Source organism: Muscardinus avellanarius (genome assembly GCF_963383645.1).
Source record: "Muscardinus avellanarius genome assembly, chromosome: X".
NCBI lineage: Eukaryota > Metazoa > Chordata > Mammalia > Rodentia > Gliridae > Muscardinus > Muscardinus avellanarius.
Window position 1 is genome coordinate 97,855,371 of NC_137792.1, and position 24,742 is coordinate 97,880,112.

At 44.8% G+C, this 24,742-nt stretch overlaps 1 protein-coding gene across 1 annotated transcript in view; it reads left to right on the forward strand.

Moving 5' to 3' along the window:
• The window catches only part of COL4A6 (collagen type IV alpha 6 chain), a gene marked incomplete at both ends in the record, with an annotated part of 330,422 nt that overhangs the window by 303,907 nt on the left and 1,773 nt on the right, over positions 1 to 24,742 (forward strand). Inside the window, 16 exons of the mRNA XM_080718967.1 lie at positions 645 to 788; positions 3,962 to 4,087; positions 4,548 to 4,729; positions 7,164 to 7,227; positions 7,793 to 7,867; positions 8,624 to 8,731; positions 8,822 to 8,929; positions 11,736 to 11,807; positions 12,020 to 12,145; positions 16,625 to 16,741; positions 17,057 to 17,218; positions 17,351 to 17,449; positions 18,862 to 19,008; positions 19,641 to 19,757; positions 21,394 to 21,585; positions 22,506 to 22,792. Coding sequence (XP_080575093.1) covers positions 645 to 788; positions 3,962 to 4,087; positions 4,548 to 4,729; positions 7,164 to 7,227; positions 7,793 to 7,867; positions 8,624 to 8,731; positions 8,822 to 8,929; positions 11,736 to 11,807; positions 12,020 to 12,145; positions 16,625 to 16,741; positions 17,057 to 17,218; positions 17,351 to 17,449; positions 18,862 to 19,008; positions 19,641 to 19,757; positions 21,394 to 21,585; positions 22,506 to 22,792 — 2,126 coding nt within the window. The remainder of the gene's footprint in view (positions 1 to 644; positions 789 to 3,961; positions 4,088 to 4,547; positions 4,730 to 7,163; positions 7,228 to 7,792; positions 7,868 to 8,623; positions 8,732 to 8,821; positions 8,930 to 11,735; positions 11,808 to 12,019; positions 12,146 to 16,624; positions 16,742 to 17,056; positions 17,219 to 17,350; positions 17,450 to 18,861; positions 19,009 to 19,640; positions 19,758 to 21,393; positions 21,586 to 22,505; positions 22,793 to 24,742) is intronic.

Genomic DNA, 24,742 nt, shown 5'->3' on the forward strand with positions numbered 1-24,742 from the left:
GGCAGAGCTTTCTGTAGCAAGATAATGGGACAAATATAGTACCAACCTAAGTTGGTACTATATTTGGTACTAAATGAAGACCAACCTAAGGTGAATCATATACACTTCTTGCCGAGTGGGACACAGAGCTGAGTATCATAATTAGAAAAGCCCAGGGCAGTTAACAGCCACACTGAAATTACTCATTTGTATAACACTTGCCATAGAGCCTGATAGCTTTCACTTCCTATGATTGCTCTGATATCAGTGATGGGGCAGGTGGCATCTCCATTTTAAACAGGGGAAAGTGACTGGTCCAAGAATACCCACCTGGCTAGCAGCAGAAGCAGGTTAGTGTTCCCCTTCCTTCTGGCCTGAAGCTTTTATTCTTTGCGTCATATGAACTTTAACTTGATGAATCATAAGAGACCGGCCCACTTCTTTCCTTTATATTGCTTAGCACCCACGTCCCTGTTTAGAGGGTTAATATATTGTATAACATCTAAGAGTTTGGTAATGACCGAGACTTTGGAGTAGGAGATACCTTGGTTCTCTGCAACTTCTTAGCTGTCTGACATTGGGAATGTAATTTTATGTCTCTGAGCCTCCATTTGTTTGCTTCTATATAAAACAGGGATAATAATAGAGGTTTTGTTTTTCAACAGGTGAGAAGGGGTCCACTGGACTAATAGGTTTTCCAGGGATACCAGGTCTCCCTGGAATTCCTGGTGCAAGTGGATTAAAGGGAATAGCTGGGTCAACTGGAAAAATGGGAACATCTGGACAGGCTGGTAGTCCTGGTGAAAAAGGTAAGCAGAGGAAGTGAATTCTGGAACTGCCACCTTTACTTCTCAATGCACATTTCGCTTATTGCTTTTGAGAGTCCCATAGCTTGTACCAGTCTTATGTTAGATAATACAATTTGGGGTTCATGAATTAAGTCATTTAACCCCAAAGCCTAATTGCTTCTGAGTTAATGTTGCATGTTAGAGGCAGGCTGTGTCAGTCAGCTTTCTGTTACCATAACAAACACCAGGAATAAATAGCTTAAAAGGACGAAGGGTTTATTTGGATTGACCTCATGGTTTTAGTCCATGATCACTTGGACCCATTTTCTTTGGGCCTGTGTTGATGCAGGATACCATGGCAGGGAATGTTTTGCTCACCTCATGGCAGCTGAGAAGAGAAAGCAGAAGAGGAAGAGACCAGAGACCTACAATCTCCTTTAAGAACATGCCTCTAACTTCCTCCCAGTAGGCCCCACCTCTCAAAAGGCTCCGTCACCTCCTATTCAAACCATAGCATTCTGACCTCACCACTCAAAGACTCATGTTGATCTCAATGCAAAACACATAAAGTCTGTCTCCAGTAATATGCAAGGACTATTTCAGCACTGCTCACAAATCAAAAGTCTCCTCTTAGACGCAAAGAAAACTCTTAGCCTCTTTAAAAAAAAACTCCCAAAAGAATAAGTTATATACTTCCAAGATACAATGGCACAGGGTAAACATTTCCATTCCAAAAAGGAGGACTGGGGGCATAGAAAGGAAGGATAAGACAGAAGCAAAACCAAAATCCATCAGGGCAAACATTAAATCTTGTAGCTCTGTGTCCAATATTGTAGGCTCATGAGTAGAATGCGGGCTCCCAAGAGCTTGGACAGCCCTGTCCTATGGCCTTTCCAGATGCAGCCCACATGGCCACTCTCTTGGGCTGGCTTTACTCACTTCTTGCAGTTTTCCTTAGCAGGCATACTATATACCTGGCATCTCTAAATTGCTGGAGTCTCCACTGCAGCTTCAACTTCATTCATGTTTTCACATATTACCCTGTCAAAAGCTTTTTTGCAGCAACTCCGACCCTGCCTCACCTCCTAGGCTTTCCTTTGAAATATTGGTAGAAGCCTCTATGACCCCATAATTCTTGCATTCTGCATGCCTGCAAAACCAGTGTCACCTGGATGACACCAGGGTCTGCCAGTGGAGCAAGCTGTACACAGGCCTGCTTGAACCATAGTTCCAGCAGCCTTTGAGTATCTGGATGATTGAACACAGGGAAAAAATCTTGGAGAAATAATCCCATAGGTGGCCCTGCATGAGCAGGCTGCTTCAGATATCTCTTAAAGGAAAACCATTGAAGTAATTGTATACTTTTATACCTTTGAGTCTGGAATGGGTGAAGTGTGGGGCCTTGAAATTTCTGAGATGCCCTCTGCATCTTTTCTGTTGTCTGAGAAAAGTACTTGGCTTCTACACTAATCTCTCTAGGAACTTCATCCTCCTGGCCAAACTGCATGTTCTCTAAATTTTTCTATTCTGATTCTGTTTGCTCCTGATTTTCACAATAATTGTAGCTAAAAAGGATCTAGTAATGCCCATATCACTGCTTGAGTGCTTTGCTTCCTTGAAATTTTCTCTGCCAGATAAACTAGTTCATCACCTTTAAGCTCAGCCTCTAAAATCTTCTCAGGGCATAGACATAATGCATATATCTTGCCACAATATGACAAGGGTAGCCTTCAGTCCATTTCCCAATAGAGTCCTTATTCCTACCTGAAACTTCATCAGCATAGCTTCTCCTGCCTATATTTCTATCAGCCTGATCTTCCGAGTCCTCTCCAGAATTGCTATTAATCTCCACTTATAGCATAAAGGTTTTCTGTAGTACACTCCTTCAAGCATTTCCCAATTCCTCCTAAAATAAATTCCAAAGAGTTTTTTCTTTCTTTTTCTCTTTCTTTCTTTCCTTCCTTCTTTCTTTTTTCTTTTTCTTTCTTTCTTTTTTCTTTCCTTTTTTTTTTTTGGTACTGAAGATGGAACCCAGGGGCATTCTGCCTCCGAGCTACACCCCCAGCCCTATTTATCCTTTATTTTGAAATGGTCTTACTGAGTTGCAAAGGGCCTCACTAGAAGTAGCTGAGACTGTCTTCAAACTGTGATCCTCCTGTTTCAGCCACCAAAATGCTGGAATTACAAGTATGCACCACCATGCCTGGCAATTCCAAAGAGTTTTCTACATTGTCTCATGTATAATTACAGCAACACTACCACCTCTTGGTACCGACTTACTTTCTTTCCTTCTTTCTTTCCCTTTCTTTCTTTCTTTTTTTCTTTCTTTCTTTCTTTCTTTCTTTCTCGGTACTGGGAATTGAATCCAGGGGCATTCTATTTCTGAGCTGTACTCCCAGCCCTTTTTTATTCTTTATTTTGAAACATGGTCTCACTAAGTTGCAGAGGCCTTACTAAGTAGCTGAGGCTGGCCTTGAACCTGCAATCCTCCTGTCTCAGCCTCCCGAGTACTGGGATTACAAGCATGTGCCACTATGCCCAGCTGTCAGTACCAATATTCTAAGATAGCTTTCTATTATTGTATCTAATACCTGAGATAATACATTTTTAAGGATTTATTTTGGTTTACAGTTTCAGATGTTTTAGTCCATGGTCACTTTTTCCCCTTGCCTTTGGGCCTGTAGCAAGATAGGACATCATGGCAAAAAGCCTGTGTTGGAGTAAGCCGCCCAACTCATGTTGGCTACAAAGCAAGGAGAAGAAAAGGAAAAGGAAGAGATCAGAAGTTCCATTCAAGGGCATGCTGTCAGTGCCTAAGTTCCTCTCACTAGGCCCCGCTTCTCAAAGGCTTCACTGCCTCCCAATGCACTACAGGCTGGGGACCACACATTAACACATGAGCCATTGGAAGACACTCAACCTAAACCATAACAAAGGCCTTATCCATACATTCCCAGATGATCCCTGGAGGAAAGTTTTGAATAGGGGGCAAAATTGCTAATGGACTTTATGTTTGTAGAAGGAAAAAGCATAAATGGAAATGCAAATGTGATGAAATGGGGTTGAGGAAGAGGATGCAAGGGTCCAGGAAAAGGGCTGGAAGGTGGCATGGGAAGAAATGATATGAAAACTCAGTCCTTGCCTGTGTCTGTGAGATGCCTCTCATGATAACTGTCTGACGTCCATCCTTGCAGGAGACAGAGGTGATCCAGGTCCTGCTGGAATACCCAGTCCAAGACCTCCAATGCTGAACTTATTGTTCAAAGGAGACAAAGGCTCTCCAGGCTCAGCTGGATCAGATGGATTTCCTGGGCCCAGAGGTGCTGAGGCAGGGGATGGGTAGGAAAAGTGCCCAAGAAAGGTTTTACAACCAGACTTAGCTTCCTTACTAAGAAAAGGGCTCACAGAGCAACACTGTGGGTGACAGAATGGGGTCCAAGGAGGCTGCTTTCCCTAGGTCTAACAGTTGCCAGGACATTAAGACTGTCATTGGCATTGTCACTATGAAAATAAGGCTTTGAATCATAGCCTGTGGCACCTTTGGAAGAGCCTGGCAGATAGAAAGACATGGGCACTAGGCTTGTGTACTGATGGAGGAGAGTTGACTCTGACTGTGCTCCATGGGGCTAAAGGTACCTCCCCCCTATGTCTCCCCTCCCTGAACGAACTGCTCTCACCTCAAGCCTGCACTTGGTCTGTGACCCAGGGCATCTGTGCTTGGGAGAAGAGGTTTTCTCTTACTCAAAGTCTTTTTCTAAAATCCTTCTGCTTCTTTCCCAGGTGACAAAGGAGAGGCTGGCTCCCTGGGGTCACCAGGCTTGCCTGGAGCTCCTGGCTTTCCGGGCACTGTCAACGGACTTAGCGGGAGGCCAGGACCCCCTGGCTCTATGGGGTTACGGGGCTCACCTGGCCTGAAGGGGTCCCCAGGGATCACAGGTTTCCCAGGAATGCCAGGACAAAGTGTAAGTGTGCCCAGATACTTGTCTCTCCACCAGAGAAGTGTATCCATAGCAGGAAGACATGCCCCCATTGCCCACCTCTCTGATCCCAGCCTTTTCACAACCTACTCCCTCAGGACTTCCTCAAACAAAGCCTGCTCCTTGTGTTTCTCAGTTATTCCCACCCTTTCCCGTATATCCCTTAATCTGTACTTTTGCTGACATGACAATACCTCCTCTTCAGGCCTCAAGCCAGCACCATCTCCTCAGGAGTCCCTGGGCTCCCACTGGCACTCTTCACTTCTCACTGTTTATATTGATCTAGTTTGTTCTGTGGGGGATCTAATGTACTCAATGAGATGGCCAGGGCTTTGAGAACAAGAACTACTTTACAGGCCTTTTTTTTTTTTTTACAGTCTGCACCCCACTGGCAACATATGTTGAGCTGGGCACACTGTAAAAATTCAGTACAGAGCTTGATATTTTGATATAAAGGTTTTAGAAGCTCCACAAGAGATCATAACTAGCAAACCTTACGTCTGGTTTCTCTGGTCTCTTAAAGAAAGAGCAGAGTGGACAAACTCGGGTTTGAATCTCGGTTGCATTGCTCCTTAGAACTTGTGCACATTGCTTAATTTTCCCAACCCCCCTCCTCCTCATCTGTACAAAATGAGACTAATAGCCAAGTTTCTTTCTTAAGGTGATGAGGATTCAGTGAGATGCTACAAATAAAGCACTTACCATTATGTCAAACACATGTAGGTTCCGAACAAATCATAGCTTTATCAAAAGGTCTAAATGAACTGTACACTGTACACCTGTGCTTCCTGCAGGCAAAGTCCATCCTTCAAAAGTTGTTAGTCCAAGCTGGGCATGGTGACACACACCAATAATCCCAGTATTTGCAAAACTGAGACAAGAGAACCACAAGTTCAAGGACAGCTTCAGCAACTTTAGGAAACCCCCCTTCCGGCAATTTAGCAAGACCTGTTCAAAGTGAAAAAATAAGCAGGACATGTTGGTACTTCTTATAATGCCAGTACCTGGGAGACTAAGATAGGAGGATCACAGAATCACAGACAGCCTCAGCTACTTAGTGAGGCGCTCTGCAACTCAGTGAGACCCTGCTTCAAAATAAAGAAGAAAAAATGGGGCTGAGGGTATAGCTCAGAGGTAAAATGCCTCTGGGTTCTATTTGCAGTATCGCTAAATAAATAAATAATTTAAAAATTAAAAAATAAAAATAGGGCTGGGGATGTAGGTCTAATGTAGAATGCCCCTAGGTTCAATCCTCAGTATCACTAAATGAATGAATTATAAATAAATAAATAAATAAATAAATAAATAAATAACAGATAGATAAGAATAAATAAATAATTAACAGATAGATAGCCTTGGGGTATATCTCAGAGTGAGAATGCCCCTTGGTTCAATCCCAAGTACCAAAAAAAGTATCCAATTATCTAGTGGAGAGCATGCATGTACACACACACACACACACACACACACACACACACACACACACACACTGAAGGCAATTGTAAAAGAAATAGTTCTGAACTGAATAGTCCTGAATACTCGAATACTAGGAGGGATGGAAACAATGTGCAGAACCGTTCTGGAAGGGGCCCCTGTGTAAAAAGAGGCTTCTAATTAGGAGTAGCTATGACAATGTGCCAGGTAAAGCCAGGCCAAAAAAACAAACAAACATAACAGGCACAATGGGGCAGGTAACCTGGATGGTGGTTCAGTAAGCACAGTGACACAGCCCACTATTCATTTTCCTGCCCAAAGCACTCAGTAGCATATATCTTTACTGGGTACATTTCCAAATGAATCAAAACCATTCTAGATACCAGGGAAAGAACACTGCTGGTAGCAGCTGATGTGCCCACTTCACAGATTCAGTATGTTGGGTGTTAGCCAGTGAAGTCAACTTTTCCTATGAAAATCATAACAAACATCTGACTTCACATGGCTGCATCTGCTACCTGGTTGCAGAAAGACCTCACATTACTGGTGGAACCTGTGGCAAAGGTTTAGCTTATACAGCAAAGCAACACTTGTCCTTGTGCATAATAGATCCAAACTTTGGACAGAGTAATGGTAGCCAACTGTCTGTGAAGCATAAGTGCCTGTCATGTTCTGTATTTTCTGAGAGACTTGGTAGTGCAGCCTCACCTTGATTTGCCAAGATTTCAATTTTGATAAGCAATGGGGAGTTACAAATGATAAGACAAAGATTAACCTGAAGATGAGAATCCTTCCCCTATACGCCCTAAGTATATGTCTTGGCCCCCCGAGCTTCATCTTCACACTTTCAGGATGCTCCCTAATGCTCCATGACACAGAGTATGCAATAGACATTTCTCAGGAAACAGCCTAGGGAGTGAATGGGAAATGAGGTGGTGGGCATGCCTCAGCTCTGGGCAGAAATGTTTCCCATATTGCTTTGAAGGGCTTGGAGGGTCTCATCGGGACTCCCGGACTCCCAGGAGCATCTGGATTTCGAGGACCAAAAGGTAAGGAGCATTTTCTCTTTTAATATATTTTCAAGTGAATTGGTTTACATTTCTACTATAGCCAAACCCCCTTTAAAACCCTTGTTCTTTAGATACAGTACAACAAACTATGGTACCTACCAAGATGTCTTCAGGGCTTTTAAGAAGCCTAGGAAAAGCCTGTCATTTGGCTTTGTAGTTTGGCCCATTTGCCTTTCATACTCAGCAGCAGAGAGACCCATGGCTCCACCAGCTTCTTCCCCTGGTGGACCCAGCCCACTAGGAAGGAAAATGTCCCATCCTTGCTGGCATCACTGTGCCACTCTGTTCATGTTTTAGGGCCCTGCCTACCAAATCTGCTCATACTGAGCCTAGTGATGTGTTTCTCAGAGAAGGTCTGTTGAATGTGACAGCATTTTGTGCCAATACCCTGGTAGCATCTCAGCTCCTAGATGGTGACCACTCACCTCTTACTCAATGGATAATTTTATCAAAGAGCTCCTCTGACTATACTAAATCTGGAAAAAATAATTTAGAAGAAAAATAGCTTCTTCTGATCATTTGAACAATGTCTTGATATCAACAGGAGACCAGGGTCAGACACTTGCAATTTCTGGTAACCCAGGACCCAAGGGAGAGCCTGGAGATTCAGGTTTCAAAGGTAAGGCTGCTATATTTTTGCTCATGTGCCTCACTTCTCTTCAGAACCGAGGACTCAAAGGAATTTTGGATGCCAACCCCAACTTCCACAACTTCTGTCCAGTGTAGACATATTTTTTACCTACAGTTTACCCAATCTAACCACCCTACTCTACTTTTTTATACTATTGTGTAAATTTAACCCAGGGGTAGTCTACTGCTGAGCTATACTTCCATCTTTGAAACATGGTCTTGCTACGTTGCTGAGGCCCATCTGGAACCTCCAACCCTTCTGTCTCAGCCTCCCAAATACTGGGATGATAGGCGTGTGCCACACCCAGCAGCCTACTCTTCCTTTAAGATTCATAGGCTTGGCTTTGCCTTTGGGATAATGGCATTACCTCCATCTTGGTTTATAGATTATTTTCTAAACTATGCTTCTCAAATATTTCGACCCACTTTTCCACTTCTGGAAGGCACCCAGAACAAGTCTACTAGTTTTCAATTAAATGACACTTTCCAAATGTGAAGATAGCTACCATTATCCTTTTTAGAATTTTATTCTGTTTTCCTTTATTTTTTTTTCTTTTCCTGTACTGAAGATCAAACTTGGGGCCTCTTGCATGCTATACCACATCCCCCAGAGTTTTTCCGTTGGATTAGGTTCCCTCAGCAGTTCCAATTGATTTCACATTTCTATTCATCTTTTCCCATGGAGAAACACACTTCCAGTAATGTGTCCTGACCCCCGAACTCATCATTATTCTTAATTTGATAGGTGTGAATGGAAAAGATGGGCCAGTTGGTGATACAGGTCTCCCAGGAAACAAAGGTGAAGATGGAAAAGTTGGTATTCCTGGAGATGTTGGCCTTCCTGGATCCCCAGGTACCATACCACATGACAACTTTATTCTGAAAAGAAGAATAGCTTCAAGCCAGGCCCCATTCTGAACTTCTGCTTTGGTTTTACATTTAGGACTTCTGGGGATTGCAGGCATGAGGGGAGACCCAGGACTTCCAGGTTCCTCTGGCCATCCTGGGGCAGCTGGGCTCCTGGGGCCCTCCGGACTAGTAGGACCTAAAGGTATGTGTATCTGACTGGAGGAAGTGGGGGAAAGTGTTCTTACCTCAATAGAGGACAACAACTTCTTTATCTTAGAAGATAAAGAAGGTTAAGCCATTCCCAGGGGAGTCACAGACTGGACAACATGAGGAATAATAGGAGAGGAAGATGAAGAGGGAGGAAGTTAGGCAAACATGAATGGGAAAAGAACATGGAATCCATGGAGAAAAGAGTAAGCAAGAAAGGTATATTAGCATGCCATTACTATAATGAAACCCCTGAGGCTAGGTTCTTAAAAAGAAAGGAGTTTTATTTAGTTCACACCTTTGGAGGCTGAAAGTCCAAACAGCATGACACTGGCTCTGGTGAGACACCCCCCCCCAGGTATGTCACCTCATGGAGGGAGAAAGCACAAGGCAACACACGAACCAGGGTAAGGGGAGAGGCTATTCTTGCTCTTTTATAACAAGTCACTCTCACATGAGCTAACCCAGGGTACCATGAGAACTACCCCAATCCTTTTTGAGAGTGGTGTCCGCAGTGACCTGATCAACTATCACTAAGTCTCATCTTTTTGTGCATATGTGTGGTATCGGGGATTGAACTCCTGCAGAATTATACCTTTGAGATACACACCAGCCCTATTGTATTTTTTATTTTGAAATAGGATCTCACTAGGTTGTTTAGGGCCTTGCAAAGTTGCTGAGGCTGGCTTCAAACCTGTGATCCTCTTGTCTAAGCCTCCCAATACAGGGATTATAGGTGTGCACTATCATGTCTGACTGCTTGCCTCACCTCTTAAAGGTCTTACCACCTTTTGACATTGGCACACTGGGAACCAGGGTTTCAGTATATGAACCCTTGACGTCACACTAAAACCATTTCCAAGCCACAGCAGGCGATTTTCCCTCTCTTAGGGATTAGACGATGAGTTTTTGGGAGCTGCCAACTCAAGTTCTTGGCATTGGCACTCTAAGTTCTTAAAGATTCCAAATTACCTGCCACCCTACTCTTTTTTTTTTTTTTGCATGTGAATGTTTTTGTAGATATATGTTTTTATTTGTTGTGGGTAAATACCTGCACATGAAATTGCTGGGCCATACAGTAGACATACATTTCATTTTATAAGAAACTTTCAAATAGTTCAAAATTGCAATGGGTGTGAGATGAAGTTGCTTCATAGGATTTTGCATCTGGGTTGCTATTCTGTGTGATTTTATTTATTTATTTATTTATTTATTTATTTATTTTTATTTTATTTATTTTTTAAATGGTGCATTGTAGTCATATATCAATCACATTGGAGTACAAGACTTGAGAGGATATACAAGCACACATCATCCAATTAGCCCTCATCCAGCCCCCATCCCATTCCCTCCCCCTCCCTTGATCCCATGCTTCTTTGGTGATTAACTTTGATACATTTGTTTATCTACCTCCTGGGTTTTAAAGAGGCTCCACTGATTGGTCACATTAGTTGCTTCACTATAGGGCCATTTCTATAGCTCAACCTCTTCCTGTTGCCCCTTTCCTCCTAGTTATTGCTGATTAGGGGAAGTGTCTGATTTATATTTTCTGTGATATTTCTCTGTACATGCCGTGTTACAAGTACCGATCCCACTCTTGACGGCCCCAGTAGTGGCCTGGCTACCCAGTGGACTGATCCAGACCTTGCTGGCTCAAGCAGCAGCCTTGCCTCATGGGAGGCTGCGATTCTGGTCTCGCTGGCCCCGACACCGGCCTAAACCCTCAGCTGGCTTTGATCCCAGCCTCAGAGGCCACAGTAGTGGCCTTGCCTCACAGCAGGCTCCGATGCCGGCCATTGGCCCTGGCACTGGCCTAACCCCTCAGCAGGCTCCAATCCCAGCCTCAGGGGCCCCAGCACCAGCCTTGCCTCACGGCAGGCTCCAATCCCGGCCTCACTGGCCCCAGCACCGGCCTAACCCCTTGGCAGGCTCCGATCCCAGCCTCAGAGGCCCCATTAATGGCCTTGCCTCCTGTCAGGCTCCGATGCCGGCCATTGGCCCCAGCATCGGCCTTAACCTCAGCAGGCTCCGGTCCCAGCCTTGGAGGCCCCAGCACCAGCCTTGCCTCACGGCAGGCTCCAATGATAGCCTCATTGGCCCCAGCCCCGGTCTGACCCCTTGGCAGGTTCCGATCCAGCCTCAGAGGCCTCAGTAGCAGCCTTGCCTCACGGAAGGCTCCGATGCCGGCTGCAGGTCCCGGCACTGGCCTAACCCCTCAGCAGGCTCCGATCCCTGGCCTCGGAGGCCCCAGCACCGGCCGTGCATCACGGCAGGCTTCGATACTGGCCGCTGGCCCCGGCATAGGCCTAACCCCTTGGAAGGTTCCAATCCCAGCCTCGGAGGCCCCAGTTGCGGCCTTGCCTAACGACAGGCTCCGATGCTGGCCATTGGCCCCGGCACCAGCCTAACCCCTCGGCTGGCTCTTATCCTGGCCTTGGAGGCCCCAGCACCGGCCTTGCCTCACAGCAGGCTCCGGTGCGGGCCTCACTGGCCCCAGCACTGGTCTAACCCCTCGGCAGGCTCCGATCCCAGCCTCGGAGGCTCCAGCACCGGCCTTGCCTCACGGCAGACTCCAGTGCCACCCTACTCTTAAAGCTGTATTTGCCTCTGATAAGACTCATGAGGACCTAGGGTACATGGTATAGTTAGTGGTGGGTTATTCTCCTTTAGACATTAAGTAATGAAAAACTGGAACTTTCAAATGAAGACCTTACATTGGCTTTGAGGGCAGGTGGCTATCTTTTGCTGCCTCTTCATGATTTAGAGTTTCTGGAGACATTTCTGGCATTCTCTCCTCTCAGGGTACTCTGGACCTCCTGGTTTACATGGATTGAATGGGCTTCCAGGCACCAAGGGCACCCATGGCACTCCAGGTAAGGAACACCCTATAAGTCCTGGACCATGGTCTCTCCCATGTCTTTGGACTCACATATTTCATCACTAGGTTTCATTCTGAGTTTCCTTGATATGAGAAGGAAAGGAGATGGGGTTTTTCTTTCTCCCCAAATGTGCTCTTCTCCCTCGCCACAGGCAAGTGGTTAGGCATGTCTCTGAGCTCTGCCTCTCCCTCTGCATCATGTCCTAGGAGGCAGTGTCACTGGTGTGCCTGGGCCTGCTGGCCTGCCTGGTCCGAAAGGGGAAAAGGGAACACCAGGAGCTATCATTGGAGCCCCAGGGAATCCAGGCCCAAGAGGACAAAAAGGTGACAGAGGTAAGCAAGCCTGAGTGAGCTGGCTGGGGAAGGCAGATTTGGGCTTCATCAGGACAATCTGGCTAGTAGGGTTGAACTGTGCATGTCTTCATATATCTGCATGTCTCAGAACCCTATGGAGCTGATAGCTGAGAAACAGAGGATAAGCTGTGCCTAAGGCTTTCCAGTGAAGTGGTGTTAGGAGCAGTTCAGCAAGTCCATTCCAGCCTCCAGGGTCCCTCATGCTCTTTCTTATCAACATAAGGCCTCTCTCACACAGTAAGAGCCTGAGTTTAACAGTCCTAAAGGCCAGTGCTTGTCTAATTAGTGAGAGGTTGGCTGGAATTTCCTCAGTGCCTGGTGTGAATGGCACTCCCGAAACCTCAGGAAGACATTGTGGCTGCCAGAGAAAGAACAAGACTAACAAGTGTCTCCCAAGGACAGGTCCACAGCATGCTCTCAGTTAGGATTTATTGGGTTTACCGGAAAGCAAATTCTACTCTGATCTTGCCCCCAGACTCATCACATCACCTGAAGGCTTTTTCTGAGCCTCTGTTTCCCTCCTCCCCAAAAGTAAAAATGAATTTCATTCATCAACTTTGCTTAGAAATGTTCTGAAGATGCACATCTATCCCACTCAATGTAAACCAGGAAATGAATTCAATGGAGTATCCTGGTTAAAAGTCAAACCAAGCCAGGTATGGTGGCACACGCTTGTAATCCCAACATTTAGGAGGTTGAGACAGGAGGATTGTGGCTCACAGACAGCCGCAGCTACTTAGTGAGGCCCTTTGTAACTCAATGAGACCCCGTTTAAAAATAACCAAAAAATAGGACTGGAGTGTAGCTTGGAGGTAGAATGCCCCTGGGTTCCATCCCGAGTACAAAAAAAAGAGAAAGAAAGAAAGAAAGAAAGAAAGAAAGAAAGAAAGAAAGAAAGAAAGAAAGAAAGAAAGAAAAGAAAAGAAAAGAAAAGAAAAGAAAAGAAAAGAAAAGAAAAGAAAAAGAAAGGAAAGGAAAGAAAAGGAAAGAAAAAGTCAAACCAGCTGGGTTCAAAATCCAGCTCTGCTTCTCACTAGCTATAGGACCTATAAGGTTGGCATTACTGGTGTCAATCCCAAATGAACTCTTAGTTTTCCTTGTATGTAAAATTGGCATAATGGCAGAACCTGCCTCATAGGTTCTGGGAAAAATCAATGTTGGCTACTATATAATTGCATGTTACCTGGGGAAATCATGTTTGCAAAATGTTCTATTCCTCAGAGCTCTGGGGCCTGGGGTCTCTTTACACTTTGTCAAAAATTTTCCCAGAAACCATATTCACAGATTAATTCATTTCCTGCTGCATTTTGAACTGGTGCATCTGCTCTTTCGATATTTAATCTTTCCTTTGGTCTGGACCAATCTTTTTTCCCCCCTAAAGCCATCAGCTTCTCCAGAGGAAGAGTTCAAACTAGGACCTGAGCCTGCAGAGAGACTGTGGCTTCTTTCACAGGACAGAGAAAAAGAGGGGCAGGAAAGAACCACAGGGTGTTTCCCTTTCTGTTTGAAAATATGGACTGTGAATGTCTGGTATATTAAATTACTCATTTGCTTTAGTTGAGGTAATAAAATTGCAATTACAAATGTAGTAGACAGCACACATCAAGACGGATGCATTTCAGAAACATAATGTTGAGCAAAAAATGGCATGCCTCAAAGGGATACTTGGTAAGAGTCCTGTGATAAATGTTCAAAAATAAGCAAAAGATTGTTTAGGAATACAGATATTCATGGTCAAACTGTGATGAAAAAGGTAGGGAACAAGAACAAAAAATTCAGGAGTGGTTGCCTTTGAGGGGGAGGAAAGGGGTAGAATAGGTAGAGTGAATGCAAGAAAGTCCAAAAGTAATGCATCTTCATTTATCTTAAGCAGGGTGGTTGGAATACAAGTGTGTTCACTGTACCCAGGTTATACTTTTTTGTGTACTAGGAATTGAACCCAAGGACATTTTACCCCTAAGCTACACTCCCAGCTCTTTTTAACTTTTTTTTTTAATTTTGAAACAGGGTTTCACTAAGTTGCTGAGAGTCTTGCTATGTTGCCAAGGCTAGCCTTAAATTTAAGATCCTCTTCTCTCAGCCTTCCAAGGGCTGGGTCACAGTCATGTGCCACTGCACCTGCTGCCTGGATTACTGTTTTTATTTTATTTGCGGTACTGGAGATTGAGCCCAGGGGCATTCTACCTCCAAGCTATACTCCCCCAGCCTTATTTTTTTTTTTGGTGGTGGTACTGGGGGTGGAACTGAGGGGCTTTCTACCTCCGGGCTATACTCCCAGCCCTATTTTTCATTTTTTATTTCGAAACAGGGTCTCACTAAGTTGCAGAGGGCCTCACTAGTTAGCTGAGGCTGGCTATGAACCTGTGGTCCTCCTGTCTCAGCCTCCCAAGTACTAGGATTACAAGTGTGCACCATCACTCCCAGCTTGGATTACTCTTTATATATTATTTATAAATGTTGATTTATATGCTCTCAATAACCAATTACAATAAGTTATTTTTAAAAATCACCACCATAGAAATCTATCTGTGGCTTGGAAATGGCAGTCAGTGTAAAACAAGGATTTACCTCTAAGAAAAATTCATACCGCATTCCTGGTCTTTAAATAGCTTTAGCTAAATAATTTTCAGTTACACTTTTGTTTTCATGTCTGCATTAAATATTTAGATGATACATTTGTATATTCAGATTTTTAAGGTTTTGACACTGAAATGAGTTGGAAAAACAGGCCACTTTGCATTCATATCTGCTTAATTGAAATGTTTTATTCTTAAAGAAATACATGAACTTTTTGCACTACTTAAGGTAAGTAGTGGTTTTATTCCAAATTTTATAATATATCGGTGTAATTATAAAATCAAGAAACAGGTAAAGAGCAGAGGTGGCTTCAAAAACTCAGATGGAAGGTGAATGTGGTGGCACACGCCTGTAATCCTGGTATTGGGTGGCCGAGACAGGAGGATCACAGGTTCAAGGCCAGCATCAATAGTTTAGCAAGTCCATCAGCCACTTAGACCCTGTGTTAAGATAAAAATTAAAAGGGCTAGGAGTATAGCTCAGAGATAAAAATTCCTGTGTTCAGTCCCTAGTACCCAAATAATAACAATAATATAAATAATTCCTTATATACATGCATGTATACAGCTATACTTTCAAAGAAAAAAGTACATAAAAGGTCTTTCTTTTCAGATTTTTACCTCAATAAAAACAAAAATACTTCAAAAATTCAACAAGGCATAGCAATAATGTTATAAGCAACATTGTGTGGCTAAATTATAGACAACCTTTTTCAGAATTTGTGTTTCATCTCTTAATTTCTTTATGATTCAATTAACTAATGAGCTATTTTTAAACATTTGAAGTAGCTATCATCTACCATCTTTCTTTAGAAGTTGACATGGATTCACTATCATTATATATATATGGGTAGAAGATGGGAACTTCAACATTAATATTTTTGGATTTTCTTGTCACAAAAATTATTGAACTTTTTTGATAAGCCTTTATCAACCAGTTTGAAATCAATTTCTCTTCATTGTAATACCTTCTAAAAATATGTCAAATGAAGACATACATTTCCTCCATGAACTACATTTGTTAACTACATTTGTAGTTAAAATGAGCTACATTTGTATGTACATAGCTTTGTTGTGCTTTCCTATCAAAATTACCATCTGTGTATTCAACATGTGAATATTAAATACATTTATTGCACTCAGATGGACACTTTAGTATTGAACATTGTTCTCCAAACAAAAAACATAAAATAGCATTAAAATCTGAGCAAACGAGTATTCTGTATCTGCTGTAATAAATGGCTATTCTCTTTGGCCAGAAAGGGAAAAGAGATTTCATGTAAAGAAGTATGTTCTGCAGTCAACTGAGCAATTGTTCAGGTGATATTATATATTACCTACTAAGGATTGGTTTGCAGTTTACCTAGAAGCCTCAGAAGATAGTCCAGAAGCATAGAAGGAGCAGGAGGTGTGGCCCTCTTGCCACCTTCATTCTGACTAGCTGGGGCTTGAAGGCTACCTGTATCCATAATCTCTGTGCATCATCAGACTTAACTGGATGACTTAGGAAAGTTTGTTGATGGAGACAGTGGGTTTGGGAACACTTTAGAAACTTCAATTCCAACTGCTGAGTCATACTTTATTTTTTTTATTTGGAAAAAATCGGCCTAAAAGACTTCCATTAGCAGCAAAATTGGGGAGCTACAAATTTCTACAGCTCTCTCCCAATCAAGGCCAGCTGGAAAGGGGGATTCTGAGCCCTTCTCACTTTTGTTTGCTGGGAAGGTGGGATGCGGAGAGGAGAGCCCTCTGCTGGCAGTATCTGGTCTGGCTTCTACTAACTGCTTCCATTTTGTCTGTCCGCACTTCCATTTTCTCTGAGAACCTGGCTCACTTCTGGACATACAAAGGCCACCCAGCCCCTTTTACCTATTCTTTGCAGGTTTCCCAGGACTCCGAGGCCCAGCTGGTCCCCCTGGTGCCCCAGGCATCTCCTTACCCTCGGTCATAGCAGGACAGCCTGGTGACCCTGGGCGACCAGGCTTAGATGGAGAAAGAGGTAAAGACAACAAACCCCGAAGAGAGCTGAATGTCCTCTTTTGTTTGGTGTTTGGGGAGGTCCTGTACACAGTGCATCCCTAGTCCCTGTTCCTGGCCATGCCTGTGCCTCATTGGCCTCAAATCCCTCCCCCCTCCAGAACATGAGGGACTGAAACTGGCTGCATTTTTCTATAAGGGTTTGGGACTCCTTATATGCTGAAGAACTATTCTCTGCCCTGGGGTTTGGCTACGGCTTCTTGCCAGCCCCTAGGTCCTCAGTAGCAGCTACTTTCTGCTCACCTTTCCCTCATGCCTCTTCTAATTGTATCCCTAGGCCTCCCTGGCCCCCAGGGGCCCCAGGGGCCCCCTGGGCCATCTTCGGATCAAGGTGACTCTGGAGACCCTGGCTTTCCTGGAATTTCTGGCCTTCTGGGGCCCAAGGGAGACCAAGGACTTCCAGGTTTCTCTGGCCTCCCTGGAGAGCTAGGACTGAAAGGTATGGCTGCTTGGTAGATTACTAGGCCTGTGGTGGGTCATGCTCTTCCCCACTTCAGCCCACTTTGTTTCCACCACTGCCACTGCAGTGGTCATGCTAAGGCCGGACTTGATGTTCTTTGAACTTTTCCAGGCATGAGAGGTGAGCCTGGCTTTATGGGAATTCCAGGCAAGGTTGGCCCACCTGGAGACCCAGGATTCCCCGGGATGAAGGGGAAGGCAGGACCAAGAGGTGAGTTGAGAGCACATGTTCATCTGGAACCTAAGCTCATATGGGGTAAAGTGGGGGATCAGATTCCTTCAGGAGTAACCGTGGCTGCTAACCCAAGGCCAAACCACCAATACTCCTATTCAGCACCCTTTCTCTCCCTTCACCAACCAATAATCATTTTTCTGAATAGTGCCCAATTAGAACATCATCCAGTGGCTACCTGTAGCATAGAAATAAACTAAACTGGGGGGTGCATTTTTATAATCCCAATACTTGGGATGCTGATACAGGAAGACCGTGGATTCAAGAAAAGCCTCAGCAACTTAGTAAGACTCTCAACAATATAACAAGGTACTGTTTAAATAAGAACATTGCTCAGTGGTAGCTCTGAGGTAGAATTCCCCTGGGTTCAATCCCTATTACCACACCAAGAGAGAAAATGAAAGAATAAAGAAAGAGAGAAAGCAAGCTAGCTAACTGTGGTCCACAGAGACCTATGTGATGCCTCCTTTTCCATCTTCATGCCACCCTTACCCCCTAATTGCTCACTGTTTTTCTGCAACACTAGCCTCTTGTAGCCATTCAAAAACAGAAGTCCCAGTCTACCACATACTTGTTCTGCTTCCTAAAATGTTCTCTCCACTACATTCTTCAGATGGCTACCTCCTTCCTACGTTTTAATGGTTTCACCTTAAATGTCACTGCTTATGAAAGGCCATCAGCTGCTCTCTAAAGCAGATTCCTCCATCCTAAGCCACCCTGGCCTCTCACACTATTACTGTATTATTTGTTTCCTTCATAGCTCTTCTCACAACTTGCGAAAAGCTTAACAAATATCATTTGCAAAATTATGCATTGTTCACTTTTATCACAAGACCACAGCCCCCACAGAGGTCTGTCTTAGTCATTGCTCTGTTCCTAAGTATCCTAGCATCCTGGCATATAGTAAACACTTAATATTTTCTCAGCATCTTAGTAAGCAGATTATTCATTAGTAAAGTACTTGGCTGGGGTCAGGCCCCTAGGCTGTGATGCCACCTGAACTCTGGAGTTGGACACATGTCATCAGCCATTGAGGCATTATGTTTTGACTGGCATATGAGTAAGGAAATTGCCTTGGCCCTGAGCCTAGGCTCAGCCCACTCTTTCTGCAAAGGACAATTCTCAGCTGCCTGTCACTACCAGGCCCTGCTGGCCCCTAAGGAGCCAAGATGAGTATGAGCCAGTTCCTGTTCCCAGGGAGCTTTTGAGCCACTGGCACACAGAAGGGTAAAGAAGGTACTGTGTAAAGGGTGGCTAAAATCATCCTAGAATTATCTAGTGGGGACTTTGAGGACCAAAGAGAAAGGTCAAAAAACTGGAGATTGCAAGGCAGAAAGGAAGGCATCATACTCTTCCTCATCCTAACAGTGCCATTCCTCACCCGCCCACAGGATTCTCAGGCCCCCAGGGTGCTCCTGGACACACGCCAATTGCCGAAGCTGTCCAGGTTCCTCCTGGACCCTCAGGTCTACCAGGCATTGATGGCATCCCTGGCCTCACAGGGGACCCAGGGGTCCAAGGCCCTGTAGGTCTGCAAGGTAAGGTTAATGCCAGAGAAAAGGGGCTTTTAAGAAATTCACATGACTTTGGTTGAGAGACTGAAGCAATGGCCCAAGAACCCTGGGTCTATGGAGGGGGGGCGGAATCTACATTGAACGTATTCTCTGTTCCTTCAAAAGGCCACCAGAGCCAACCGTGTAAAGAGCAGCCACTTTTCTGGACAGCTTGGCCCTCTCTAAAGTGCTGCTGAGAGGCAGCAGAAGCATGGTAGTGGATAAAGGGCAGCATGAGACAGTGGAGCAAGCCCAGGAAGCCTGGCTTATAAATGGTAGCTTTGCCCTACTAGAGTAAGCTAGTGGTCTCTCTGCAGCTCCATGTTCTCATTTTTGCTACAGGATACAACAGTTGTCCTGCCTACTTCTCAGCCTTGCCAGGGGGATGAGAGGAAGGAAGGGGGAAGTAGGTATGAGAGGCTCAGAGAGACTAAGGAGAGAGCACTATGCCAGGGCAGAGCTGTCCCTAGAAACAAAGAACCTGCCCAGGACCAAGCCAACTTAGTTGGCTTCATGCTCAGTGTGTGAACTGAGTTGGCAGTCAGCACGCCCTGTCCTGGTGAACCCTGGACACAACAAATCCACTAACCCTATGGAGGGGTCTTTCTCTCCTTCAGGCTCCAAAGGTTTACCTGGCATCCCTGGGAAGGATGGCCCCAGCGGACTTCCAGGCCCACCTGGGGCTATTGGTGATCCTGGTCTCCCTGGACTGCAAGGCCCTCCAGGATTTGAAGGTCCGGTGATGTTACACTGGGGCAGAAAGCTTCTTGGGGGGGCTTGAGACCTGGGGATGAATTCAATACTCAAATCTGAGAGCTGGTCAACCTAGGAACTTGACTTAAAACTGGACTTAAAACTGGGTTGCTATCCATTCATCTCCCCTACCCTCTGAGCCTATGAAAGGAAGCCCTATATTCCAAAGGCAAAGGAGTGCTCCAAATTCTTTTCCAGATTTTCTTCCAGCTCTTAAGTGCTATTACTCTATACCATAGCATCGACCTTGCTCTCCCTTGCCCTTTTCCACCCAGAGATTCTGACTTGAACGGGAGGGGGTGATTCAAGGAATAACATTTGAGATGTCTGCCTGGATCTCAGGTACTTACCTTTCATGGGTTGATTGATCGATCAATTGATTGATTTAGTGGTACTGAGGATTGAACCCAGGGGACATTCTATCTCTGATCTGTACCCCCAGCCCTTTTGATTTTTTTTTTATCATGAAACAGTTTTGCTAGGTTGCTTCAATTCTCACTAAATTTCTGAGGCTGTCCTCAAACTTGTGACCCTCCTATCTCAACCTCTCTAGACTGGGATTACAGGCATGTGCCACCACACCTCACTTTTTTACCTTCTATTTTATATGAAGGATAGGAAATCAGTTATCCTGAGAACAGTTCTGAGTTCAGTGAGAAAATATTATAATCTATTAGCCATGTCTGCCTCGGGCAAATAAAAAGAATGGCAAACTTTTTGCCTTTGTAATCCCAACTCTATTTTGAATGCCTCCAATTCAGCAGCTACTTAGTTATTGCCTATGAAAATCTTCAAGGCTGAGTCTAAGCACGATTTCACACCACTACACTTAATCCCAGTCTTTGGGAAGAACACCAGGATAGGCAGCTGGAAGATAGAGAGAGAGAGGGAGAGAGAGAGAGAGAGTGTGTGTGTGTGTGTGTGTGTGTGTGTGTAAGAGAGAGAGAGAGAGAGAGAGAGAGAGAGAGAGAGAGCGAGAGAGAGCGAGAGAGCGAGAGAGAGAGAGAGCGAGAGAGAGCGAGAGAGAGCGAGAGAGAGAGAGAGCGAGAGCGAGAGAGCGAGAGCGAGAGCGAGATACTGGGGATTAAACCTAGGGGCATTCTACCTCTGAGCTACATTGCTGAGGCTGTTCTCAAATCTATTATACTCTTGTCTCAGCTGTCCAGGTACTGGGATTATAAGCATGAAACACCACACCTAGCAGAAAGATGTATTTTTAAAATGGGAACTCTGAACTGAGCACGGCAGCACAGACCTATAATCCCAGTGCTTGGGAGGCTGAGGCAGGGAGATCATAACAGGTTCACAGCCAGCATGCCATAATTTCACAAGACCTTGTTTCAAAGAACAATCCCCAGTACCACAATAATAAATAAAATGAGAACTCTGAAGCCAAATTCATTTGAGTTGGAGCTCTAATTCCACTACTTACTAACTGTGGAAGTTCTAAAGCTCAGTCTCCTCATCTACAAATTGGGCTGATAATAATACCATCTCCCAGGGTCATCATGAGAACTTAGTGAGATAACCTATGCACGAAACAACATGTGGCACCAAGTGAGTCGCTGATGAGATGTACCATGCTGACTTTTATGTCCCCTTCCTCTTACCTCTCAGGAGCTCCAGGGCAGCAAGGCCCCTTTGGGAGGCCTGGAGTGCCTGGGCACAGTGTGCGAGTGGGCTACACGTTGGTGAAGCACAGCCAATCAGAACAGGTGCCCTTGTGTCCCCTCGGCATGAGCCAGCTGTGGGTGGGTTACAGCTTGCTATTCGTGGAAGGGCAGGAGAAAGCCCACAACCAGGACCTGGGTAAGTACTGGCTCAGACAGCCAGCCTTGGTCACCTTTCCCCATGAAGGCCAGTAGCTGACCTCCTCTTCTCCCAGACCCTTGGGCCCACTGTCGTGTAACAGACCACAAGCACCAGCAGCAGAGCCAAGCAGATCTGGGGTCAAATGCTGGCCTCACCATTTACTGGCCATGTATCCTTGGCAAGTTACTCACCATCTTTAAGTTTCCATTTCTACCTTCAGGGACCAAAACTAATTCCAGTACCTATCACATAGGGTGATATGAGGAGTGCATAAATCACTCGATGTAAAATGCTTAGTAGAATGTTTGACATTTAAGCCTCCTTTAAGTATTAGTGATTAGTAGTAACAATAACAACATGGCCTGCAGGGCAATGATGATTACCCAAGAAATAATTGCATTATCTGTAGGTGTATTAGCTCCCAACTCAGTGGACTCAGTCAATTAAATGCTGACTTTACAAAGCAAATTAGAGAGTGATTATTCAGTTTCAAAAACATTTTCAAGCTAGGAGTGATGGTGCATGCTTGTCATCCCAGCATTCGGGAAGCTGAGACTGGAGGATCGTGGTTCGTGAACAGCCTCAACTTAGGCACTCCACAATTTAGTGAGACCCTGTTTCACAATAAAGAATAAAAGATAGGGCAGAACGTGTAGTTCGGAGGTCAAATATTCCTGGGTTCCATCCCTAGACCCACGAAAAACTGAATAAATAAAAAATTTTGTTGTATTTTTATTTTAAAAAACATTCTCATCCTTATCTCACTCTCCTGGTGCATTTATGTATGGATAGTGTCACAGACCATAAGGAGAGGTCTACTCGAGTCTGGCCAAACATTTGTCTATGAACCCAGACCACCATCAAGTCTGGTGCCCTCAGCCAGACCTTACCTGTCCTTGGCCACTATCTCCTCCCAGGGTTTGCTGGCTCGTGCCTGCCCCGCTTCAGCACCATGCCCTTCATCTACTGCAACATCAACGAAGTGTGCCACTATGCCAGGCGCAACGATAAATCCTACTGGCTCTCCACTACTGCTCCCATTCCCATGATGCCCGTCGGCCAGAGCCAGATTTCCCAGTACATCAGCCGCTGCTCTGTGTGTGAGGTGCCCTCACAAGCCATCGCCGTGCACAGCCAGGACATCACCATTCCACAGTGTCCTGTGGGCTGGCGCAGCCTCTGGATTGGGTACTCCTTCCTCATGGTAAGACCCTGAGCTGCTACTCCCTCCCAGCAGAGAAGCAGAGGGTGAGGGTTTGAAAGGAAGGGAAATAGCTGGGTGTGGTAGCATACATCTGTTATCCCAGTAGTTAGGAGGCTGAGACTGGAGAATCGCAAGTTCCAGGCCAGCATGTGGTAATTTAGCAAGAACCGGTTTCAAAATAAAAAATAAAATAAAATAAAATAGGGCTAGGATGTATCGCAGAGGTAGAATGCCCCTGAGTTCAATCTCCAGAACCAATTTTCCCCAAAAAAAGAAAAGTTGAGAGGAAGGAAAATGCTTAGCCAGGGCTTAGGCTAAAGGCCAGAGAGCCCAATTCTAAATATAGCTGGATTATACTAGGTGGTAATCCCAGTAGATTACACTAAGTGTCTCAGAAGTGAGAAAATGTATGAATCCCAGGCCAAGGCCTGTCATCCCTATACCTGCTTCAACTATGCCACCACCAATGGAAGGACAAAACTCACTACAGTCTGAGGGGACAGTGCGGGAAAGGCTGTCTCCACTCAGGACACACTCTCACTGGTCAGGCTGAGGGTGGTGCTCTGTGTTCTTCATCCTCCCATCAGACACCTCTGGCCACTTCCATCTTCTCCTGAAAGGCCCAGGTGAGGATATGCTCTGTTAATATATCCTTGCAAATATTTTGCTTCTTCTCCTTTTTTTGTCAGGGCTACTAGGGATTAAACCCAGGAACATTCTACCTCTTATACCCCGGCCCTTTAAAATAATTTTTTTTTTGCCTCTTCATTTTTATGGGAAGGCAGAGGCCAACCGTGCTGTGTCTTGCTATGAAAGAGCATTTGTAGTCAGGCATGGTGATACATGCCTGGAATTCCAGTACTCGGGAGTCTGAGACAGGAGAATCACAGGTTCGAAAACAGCCTCAGCAACACAGACTTGGCAACCAAATGAGACTATGTTTTGAAAACAATAAGAAAATAAAGAGTTTAAAATGTATCTCAGAGGTAGAATTACACACACAAACACAAACACACACACACACAGCATTTGTAAGCTCAAAGAGGTATTGAGTCATTCATCTTATACACCATGAATACCTGGGGATGGTTCATCAGATGAAAAATCAGATTTGACGCCAGGAAAACTCCCAGGGAAACTAGTAAGGCACCCACTGAAGTGCCCTGCCTCACCAGAGCTTTCAACTCTGCTGAATTGACAGTCATGAGCGTGTGTGTAGGTGTCTTTGAAGACTGTCTAAGCAACAGCTTCCTCATATCAGTGTACCTACCCATGGTATGGAACTTTCTCATTATGCCCCTGTATTTGCACATTGGGCAATTTATACCAATGTAATGAAGAGCCATCTCACTTGTCATTTTGTCCTATTGACCTCCCAGATGAGGAAATAAGGCAGAAAGGGCCTAAGCTTTTACATGAATCCAAAACAAGGCTCTATACTTGATCTCATGTGCTCTACCCATAGCTCTTAGCTCCTATTCAGAATAATTTTATTCTTACTTTACCCATATCTCTAATATATTAGGACATTTTTCACTGAAAATTAGTAAGGGCAAGAATTTGGATTGCCTAGTAAGGCATCTCAAAGCAATGAGACATACCAACTAAAACGAAGAAAAGAAGGAAAGAATAATTCAAAGGAGGCCCAAGAAGTCTACAGGATGCACCCCTTGGTATGGACCCCTTTGCAAAATTTCCACATAAAAACTGACATTTACCATGACAAGCCCAAGTAATCTGCAAAGTTGAGCGTACACAGTGTCTGCTGTTTGGTAAAGCAGGGAGATGTGTCATGGGTTTTAGATGCTTCACTTATCAGGAAGTGTTATAGGAAGCAGGGCATGGTAGTGCACACCTGTAATCCCTGTACTTGGGAGGCTGAAACAAGAGGACTGAGGGTTTGAGGTCAGCCTTAGCAACTTAGTGAGACCCTCAGCAATTTGGAAAGAC